The sequence below is a fragment of the Penaeus vannamei genome, chromosome 43, assembly GCF_042767895.1.
Source record: "Penaeus vannamei isolate JL-2024 chromosome 43, ASM4276789v1, whole genome shotgun sequence".
Lineage (NCBI taxonomy): Eukaryota > Metazoa > Arthropoda > Malacostraca > Decapoda > Penaeidae > Penaeus > Penaeus vannamei.
This window is the reverse complement of record NC_091591.1, coordinates 15967667-15977611: the sequence shown is the minus strand read 5'-3', so window position 1 is coordinate 15977611 and position 9945 is coordinate 15967667. Positions and strand designations below refer to the sequence as shown.

Genomic DNA, 9945 nt, shown 5'->3' with positions numbered 1-9945 from the left:
GCATTTTTTAAAGTGCAAAGAGAGCACTGAGAGAAGGGGCCTGTAGTGGTAAAGTGCACATGTATGTTCTGTGATCTGTCTTCCAATCTCCTATACGTTTTTTCTTTCTTTCTTTCTTAGGAGGGGGGAGGGAATTCTAAAAGTTGAAAGTTTTGGGAGGTTGAAAGGGTACATGTAGCCCCGTGCTGAGGCCATGAGTTGAACTAAATATGGTGCATGCATCCACACTAATCAATCTATATTCATATATTCTTCATATACCCTGACATCTCAATGTCCATCAGGCTTTTGAGTTTCTGTACTTAAGGAGGCCTGCTGATAATGATGCATAAACCAGCCTTTTCAGATTAACACTTTCAATGGCTAATGGTTAAAAGCAAAATAAATGTGCTAGACTTAACACTCAGTGTGCATAACATGCCATTTGTCTGATATTTTCCATAAAGCAAAGGGATCCATTATCACTTTAGTACATCTGACAAAAATGCAGGGACACTAACTGCTATGATGCTTACCTGGTGATGTATAATCATTATTTTTTTATTCAGATCTTGTTTGGTTCTCACCTACTGTTTATTTTTATATTAGTAGTGAGTTAGTGATCAAGTGAGTGTGTGTGTGTGTGTTACCATGTGAGTGAGAGAATAAGAGATATCATGTGAGAGCAAGAGAGCAATATAACAAGAGAGAAAGCAAGAGTGTGTGTGTGTGTGTGTGAACTCTGTATGGTTAATGGTTAAAACTTTAAACAAATAAATGTGCTAGACATCAAAGGGAGAACTCTGTAGAGGCATATATGGTCAGGGTGGTCAGTTCTTTATGCCCTAACTTTCATCCCAGCATGTTGCCAGTACTCACTCACAGCAAGGGTAAACTACGCACGAGCCAAAAACATTGAGACTACAAAGCCTTCCTCTGCCAATGAGCTATGCCACCTCTAAAATTGGCTTAACAAATCAGTTTCCCTTCTCACTATTATAACACAAACTAATATCCAATTACCTTGCCAATATTTCAGATTGTATAATCAATATATGAATTAATGAATAATAAAAAAAAGAAATGTCTATATTTAAGAGAGCTATCATATACCTGTCCATATAAAGCATGATCAGCGGGCACATGGCTGTACAAAAGTAGAGATGACACCACAGGCGGAGTAACTACTCCATAAACAAGGAGTTACCCACTGATGTTGTCTGCCAATCATGTCCGCTTGTGTGGACAGGTCTTTAGGTTTATTACGATCTATGGTGTCCCTCCATTATATAAATATATGGTCAGATGTACAGTACTATTGCACCATTCTCCTCTGCATGATAGAGATACTTTTGCTTTAACACTAAATAAATAAAAGTGGAACTCCCTCTCTCAAAACATTCGTCATGATAATTCTTTCATCCTTCCTTATATTCATTTGTTGGTTCATCTGGGTTCTTAATATATAATTAAAACTGCAATCTGTAAGAATATCTTTTAATCAAACACATGTTGATCTTTTTTGCAAAAATCTGACCAGAGAAAGAGAAGAAAGAAAATGAAAAAAAAAAGGCCTTATTTCCCTTTGGTTCAACTGGCCAGACCTCGGGGACATAAAGTCATGTAAAAGTTCAGTTCATCAAACCTGGTTAAGCTCTTCACAGTACATTCCTCCTTTAAGACTATATTCTAATACAGAAGTAAGTTGAGCTATTAAAGAAGAATAACTTGCACTTACACATGTATATTCTCTGGCAAAAATCACCTATCACCGTGAACCTTATCACATCAGTTGTCAAGACTTACATCCATGTAAATACTTAGTATATCATTAAAGAAATGGGGAAGGAAAAAACAAAGGACCCACGACAATAACCTTTTTTTTTCTTGGCAAGACAGTGCAGCAGCAAGACTGAATATCAGCTGTTCTTCCACTATGGTTGCAACACCATCCTTGCTATAACAATCATCATGAGGAACTTCAACATAGGTAAAAAGCACGGATGTTCGCAGTGTAAAAGGGGGATAATGAAAAAAAATGCTATCAAAACATCTGCTGTTTTCATGAATCGCTTCTGCACCTTACAACAAAGCAATGAGTAATCCCGATAAGGGACACTACTTAAGCGTAAACTTCACATGGGGCTTAAACACTCACAATATGTGATTTCCTGACATCAAAAATTCTTAGCATGCCATATGCATTAGTTTTTTTGTTTTTTATTGATCTTTTTTCAAATCAAGAAAGTTATAGCAGCATTGATTATAATGAATCCTTTTAAACTTAGGAGTATTGCATTTCCAACATCTAATAATAGCTGAAAGAGGTTCAGTACAAAGGAACTTCATTTACTTTCTAACCAAACCAATTACATTGAAAAATTAAGGAATATGACATTTTCTTTCCATTATTACTGCCTGGGAAGCAACCCTCTAAGAACTAAAAATAATAATCATTTCATTCAAAAACATGAAGAAACAAATCCCTGACAATGTCATAAAATGCACATAACTGCAAATAGCACATTAAAATTTTTACCAACAGACTATGGCTGACAAGGCTTTTTGGGGAGACTTGTCAGAGATTGGACAGTGGCTGACAATATTATTATTATATGATGGCTTATTGATTGTGGATGACCAGGCGGAAAGAATCGTGCTGGATGAAGAAAGAGTCGTTCATGGGCTTGAGAACGAATGTTTGCGAGAATCCATGCACTGGGTCTTCATCCATCTGTAAAAAGAAAGTAAGAAATTAGTGGAAAGTAATCAAACAATGCTGTTCTGCAGTTCTGGGGAAACCTAAAAGCATTACAGTTTACATATATATATATACACACACAAAAATCATGTATTCATGAATGTACATGTTATTTTCCCATCAACATGTCCCCAACTGTCTAAGAAAACCCTTTAGCCAGGTTTCCATTAGTGACACCCAGATCTGGTCCTGGATCAACCTCCAGTCTTTTGATTTAGTGAAACTCCTCAGGACTTGGCATGTCTAGGCTAGCTTTAAAATGTTTTTAATTACAAAATGGTTAATGGCCAAAACAAATAAATGTGCAAGACACCAAAAGTCATATAGCACTATGATAAAGTATTATGGCAAAAAGGGTAAAACAGGTTAATGATTAGGGAAAAATATGTTAGATGTCAAAGGTTGTAGAATAGTATGGTAGTGAAAAGGGAGACGTGGGGGAGCAAATGAAGTAAGGTGGGGAACTTGAGGAGAATGGATATTGGCAATTATTCTAAATGTAGTAGGAATGGGAGTAGAGAGACTGGAGTGTGGATGATAGAGAGAAGTGTTCTCTTGGGTCATGTTAGAAAGCTTTGGATGTCTTCAAGAATTTCTGGAAGGGAGTTTGGAGGAGAAGTCTGAGAAACAAAGGTTTTCTTTTGAGGAGGAGAGAAGGAGACAAATATTTGGTAGGAGAAGACAGTGTAGAAAGTTTAGAATGCCTGGTGTGACAGTCAAGTGAGGAGGAGGTAGGGTAGGCACTAGGGATGTAGCAGAGGTTGGAGTATCTGGATTTAGACTGACAAGAATTTGAATGAGGGAGAGAGGAAGGGGAGGTAGACTGGTGAGGGGCAGAGATACTGGGGGAGATGCCGAGATATCTTGGGAAGAAGAGAGGAGAGGGGTGGTGTGTAGGGTAGAAAATGAAGAATGTGCAGGAAGAGGTGGAGTGGAAGATGGTGGGAGACAGGAAGGTGTGTATTCTGAAGGTTGAGTAATGACCTGGGTGGATGACTCATAATGGATAGAATTGACAGGAAATATCAAGAAGGGGGGTAGTAGCAGCAGTAGTTGAGGTCATGATCAAAGAAGCAGCAGTTGGGAAACCAAAGAAATTATATTTAGTGATCCTGAAGTATCTTGTGGGCTAAGGATTAGGTGATTTGGCATGGGAATACTATGCCCATGGGTTCCAGAGGCTGTTCAGGATAAAGCCACCCATTCATCCTTCCTGCATAGCACTTACAACATAGGAAGTGGACAGAAGGGGATGAAGAAGAGAAGGAAAAAGAAATGGGGGGAAGAAAAGACCATGCAAAATTAGTCTAGCTGAGGGCTTAGGCCCAAGGTAGGAGTGATCCCCAACATCGGGACTCTCTCTCCTATGCCCCCCCCCCCCTTAGTAACAACAGGCATGGGATTGGGAAGAAAGTTTATAATCATGTTAGTATTGTATAATTATTCTTAAAGTTCAAAGATGATCACAGCTTATAAGAAGATTACTGCCCAGGAAAAAAATGGCAGGATCTGAGCAGAAAGAGCACACCTAGGCATGGCCATAAGGGTGATAATCTAAACCTAGGTCAGGTCCCAGAGACTGAGAAGGCCTGCTCATCCATGGCTTTAGAGGTCTGCTGGCAATTCTACCTTTCCCATCTTCCCCATCTGTGCTATTCTGAAGGTCGGGTAACACCTATATATAGGGGATCCCCATAATATGGACCGGAGAAATAAGGTGAATAATGACACTTTATCCCATAAAAATACTTTATAAAGGGGTGTAATATGGACTGGGATCATGATATCCAGTGGTTTAGCTTATATGTATATCCTTCAAATAATGCATAAGAGGAGAATACCTACATTTTTGTCAAAGGAAAAGTTAACATAAGAGAGAAATGCAATTTGTGAACCATGGTGTAATCATTACACGCAACACATGGTCGGAGAGATGACCACCAACTTTGGCCACTGGCACTTAGCAGTCGTGACGGAAATGAGGGTTGGGCTTTGCACAGGTAGATATAAGGGGATTATCTGCTTTTACATCATTTTCTTCTTTTTTCTTTTTGTGAAGAAAGAGTAATAGTTGAGGTAGATTGATAAGGATTATCATGCATTTCACATTAGATGACTCTGTTGAAAAAAAAAGGAAAGAATTAAAGAAAGTCTATTTGTTTCCTGCTTCTTTTGTTCCAGTCATAAAGAAAAAAAAATAGTTGAAAATTAAGTCAGACAGTCCACTTAAGCACACAATACCAGCTGCATGTTATGTGCTTTTATCTCTGAATACTATTTTCTTACTTTCATCTTTCCTAACATCACCACACAAGTAACAATTCTGATCTGCATCTGAGAGTGCAACACAACAGCAGCATCAGCTTGTATGGGTGGCTCAAGTACTCATGCATTGTTCACATATATGGTAGTTCTTGCTAGCAGCTTGCACAAACTTTCAGATTTGGTACATGCTCTTATTATATTCTTATTCAATTTCACACTGTAGTTTCTTTTAATATTTGCTTCTTATTTGTTTTGTATGAGCTTAGAGACCAACATTCAAAAACTTTTTGGAACCCCCAGATATGTGATTAATAATGCATCCACAAAGTCTGACTAAAGAGTGAAATGACAAATAAAGGGGATCCTCTGTAGTTCCAAATTTGTCAACATAGGGTAACAGCCAAAGATAACTTGATATAACTTACATCCCAAAGAACAGTGATTTTTAACCCGTTGGATCCAATTGTGTCACGGAAATCACAGATCATCTTTGCAAAAGGGAGGCACAGAGTCTTGTTACTGCTCATCACCCATGAGCAGTGACAAGACTCTCTGCCTCCCTTTTGCACAGTTATTTTGTGTAAACTTTTTTTTAGCTTTTATGCCATTTTCCAATGTCCATAGCTGTCTTTTGATTTGCTTTATCCATATGGAAATAGTTTATTTTCCTTGCACAGACTTCATTTCATCTCTCAATGTAGTAGATAATTCAGTGCAAGAAAAAAAGTATGGAAAATTTGGTTATATATATATTATATCTCTCTTTTTCGTAATTTTCAGTTTTCCCTAATACAACCTGCAACGCCTGTCACAGCAGCCAGGATTACAATGTGCAGCATGGAAATGACATCCTCCTTGGAGCCAGTGCTCTTCCAGTCATGGCATTCGCATGTTACATTCCACATATGTTTATCAACGGGAATAATGCCATAGCCCATTTCTAAGCACCCAATAAGTCAAATCACACTACAAATTTCACTAAGGAACTCTCTTCAAATTGCAAAGGCTGTTATACTATGATGCTTCAATAAGAAGTGTATTGCACATGTATGGGTGTCATACATTATAAATCAAATCTATAGATTATGTAGCCTAATACTTGAAACAGGCCAACATAGGCCAACATAACTTTTTTTGCAAGGAGTGCAAAAGAAATACTGATAAAAATTGCAAGTAGTACACAAAAACTTGCAAAAACAAAAATAACTTAAAGGATCAATCACAAATACAAGCTTCATATCAAAACATGATCATTTCAGTTTCACTATATTCAATTTTCTAATGCATAAGATGTGTAAAATCTATGCCAGGCAAACACGTTCAATGTAAAATGCAATTCCAACTTTCCGCAGATCAAAAGTAGAACAATGATACCTCTCTAAAAAGATCGTCAAATATGCAACAGTTTACTTTAGTAATCCCAAATTGGTAGCCAAGCCAATGAAGTATATGAAATCTGAATGGTTTGGACTGAAAGATGACAAAGATTCCATAATCTTGGGCTGCTTCTATATCCAATTTAAGAGTAAATAAGCAAGCAGACAACAGATTTTATAACTAACAAGTTAACATGTAAACAGACCATATAAAATATAAAACACCAGCAACTCTGTTTCATTTCATCTTTGTATGGTTTCCCAAAAAAGCTATCAGCCTTGTATCATACAAAAATGGACATCAATGCACATTAGATTCTATTACGCTGTCAAGTAGCCTGGAAGGTACTGTGTACACTAACTAATTAAATTGCAACAGGTGTATTCAGCAACTGCTAACAGACTACTACTAAATTAGCATTCATTGATAAATGGTGAGTAAAATATCAAAACTACAAAATAAAAACAAAAAATAAAGAGTAGTCCCTTGCCCTCCAATTATCAATAAAAAGTAAATTCTGAACACCATGTAAAAAAAAAAAACATACAATAATATAGCTTGTTTTTTTTTCTTTTTTCTTTAATAAAGAAAATGTTTGATTCAAAATATTCTCTGACCTTGAATTATATCCAAGATTCATTGCTAATAGACTTATCTTATGTGAAATTTTGTATACCATGAGGCTACACTTGATATTCTTCTCGTACCATGGAGTACTCATTTTATCTTAAAAATCAATGGGATTATGGAATAAAGGGGAGTTCTAGGTGGGTGAAAGATATTAAAAAAAAAAGAAAAAAAAGAAAAAAGGATTGTTCTCTAATATGTACCTTTTCACTTTATAATTCTCCTTACAGAATACTGAATTACACTATTTAGACATCAAAGCCAAAACACTGAGCAGAAAACTGATAAACATTATATGAAAGCAAACAGAACTTTTCTATGAATAGCTTTGTCTGGCCACTAAAAATACTAACTTTCAGTGCTGGATGTTGACAACTTGCAATACCACCTTAAATGATCTAAGCTGCATCCTAGAGATTAGTCGAAGACTGAAACAACATAGATTGGGTATGCTGTTCTATTGTCATTTAAATCCTACAATCTGGAAGACATGACCATCAATTCATGAAAAAATTCAGCTTGAGGGGCAGCTGATGCAAACATGCCATCATGGAAAAAATTTATCAGGGGCCAGGGTGACTGGAATAATGGTCATGAAAATTTTTGCTAGAGGCCAAGGTGACAGGAGTATCGCCATGAGTATGCAAAGCTTAGAAGGTAATTAAACTCAGTGGATATTAAGGAAGAGGCTCTTGCATTTTTTCTATCAATAAAAGGGAATGTGCTATCCATGGACCATAACTTGAACACCAGCTACTGGGAAGACACTATTCCCATTATCAGGATCCTATTCTTGCCTGCCGTGACTAGTGGCACAGGTTGTATTAAACCCACGTGTTATTTGTGTCAATCTAATTGTTATTACTGCTGCATTGAGTTATGGACTACCTAGGGAGATAACAAGTCAAATTATCATCTAGATAAAGCAAAGCAAATGACAAATATATATTGGAAAATGGCAATAAAAGCTAAAAACACTTATGCAAAAAAAAAAAAAAAAAAAAAAAAAAAAAAAAAATACATTGCAAAGGGGAGCCAGGGAGTCTTGACACTGTGCATGTGTTCATGTGCGAATGCCCTACTAGCCATACACCCATCAGAGCAGCTCAATGCCCGGATTTTGGGCCACATGCAGGCAGTGAAGCACCCGGATCCAAGGGTTAAAAAATTGAAAAAAACTTATATATGCATAGATGTAAATATGCATGTACGTGAAAATGTATGCATGCATATATGTACAGATGTAAATATGTATGGATGTACATATGTACAGATGTATATATGTGCAGATGTAAATAAGTATGGATATAAATATGTACAGATGAAAGTAACTGTGTATGTATGTATTGTATTTTAGTATAGGGATTTGTAATTTTTTATCATTCCAAGTTGTACTTTTAAACAAAGTTAATCAAGATTTGCTACAAGTCCCTTTAATTGTAAAATAATCTTGGAAGATACTCAAGGGCAGCATTAGACAAGGGTCAAAAGTCATAACTGCAAAAAGCAAAGTATTAGTGCACACATTATCCTGAAAATCTAAGAATTTCTGCTCTCTAGTAGTACACGGTTTCCACAATTACTACCTTGCTCTTTCAAAACAAAACAAAACAACATACTAAAACAAAAACAAGCCAAACATCAAACAATCAATGACAAACAACAATGAAGAAAAAAGAAAAAAAAAGAAAAAGAAAATAATAATAAAAAAAAATCTCAACCAGCATGCCACACCAGCTCTGAGCGACACACATGTGCCTTACAAGAGAAAGATGCAGCAGAGGGGTGACTATGACGCATTTGCCTCATCCTTGCCTGGCACTTCGCACCAATGTTCATATGGCAATGTGATGAAGGGCCAGGCGAAAGAAGTCATGCTGGACGAAGAAACTGTCGCCAAGGGGCTTGAGCACAAACGTCTGATTGAACCCGTGAGGAGGGTCGTCGTCCATCTGGCGAATCGTGAGTCCGCGTGAGCCAACCATGAGTGCCAGCCACCACAAGTGGAAAGATTCAAGGGGGAAAAACGAATGAGTTGCGAGGAGGGTAAAGGTCCGTTTGTGATGTTGAAGATACTGTGGAGATCCAATCAAAAATTCCCTTTGTTTTACTAAATTTGATTTTATTATTACTTTTATCATTTTTATTTCTGGGAGAGCAAGAATAGATGTTAGTCTACTGATGAATACTGAATACTCAAGAATCATGTGCCCTGAAATATGTCTGTTACTAGATTGCCAAAATCTATTTATCAAAAGGTAGAAACCACAACATATGACATACATGCACATGCACAATCATAGTAATTATCAATCTTTACATATACCACTCTGGAAATATGTTTTTAAAAATTAACAGAAAATAAAGAATTAGAGAACATAGACAATTAGTCATTAATCACATTTACTAATCAACAATCTAAGCATTTTTTGAAAAATACAAGAAACTATTATCATCTATTACTTTTATAAATTTCAGTTACATGAATTAACTATAAGCCAATTTTTTTTTACATTGGACCTACAATCTCTCTTTTTTTCTTATTTTACAGAAAACTTTGACTTGAGCAGAAGTAACACAGACCATAACTTTGAAGTATCAATAGTAAAACAATTCTTGAAATGGGTAAACCAATTATAATCAGTCCATAAATTGCTGAGCTGGAATATAACCAGAATCATTCTATCAAGTATCCAAATGATTAGTTATCTACTTGCATGCACTGAACTGAACTGAAACACCAGTCAGAAAGCTCTTAACCCCATCCCAATACACTCTTCACACCTTGCGTTGTTCCCAAGTACAATCAAATAATCCAATATTCAAATATCTAAATTCTGCATAATTCAGATATTTCATGGAACAGTATATCACACACAAGACTGTCAGAAAAATGTCAAAGGTTTATCATCTCACATCGACTGACTTAAATATTT

At 36.4% G+C, this 9945-nt stretch overlaps 1 protein-coding gene across 2 annotated transcripts in view; it reads right to left on the bottom strand.

Annotated features, from left to right (window-relative positions):
• Positions 1–1462: 1462 nt before the first annotated feature.
• Positions 1463–9945, bottom strand: part of Ntf-2 (nuclear transport factor-2) — a 21148-nt gene continuing 12665 nt past the window's right edge. The window contains exons 4-5 of one of the 2 annotated variants that reach the window (XR_003475751.2): positions 8773–8961; positions 2019–2713 (exon numbers count right to left, since the gene is read on the bottom strand). Coding sequence is in view for 1 of the 2 variants with exons in the window: in XM_027357165.2 (XP_027212966.1) it covers positions 2603–2713 (111 nt within the window). In the remaining variant the exon portion in view is untranslated. Of the gene's footprint in view, positions 2714–8772; positions 8962–9945 lie in introns of both variants that reach the window. The other variant, XM_027357165.2, reaches the window with a different exon arrangement.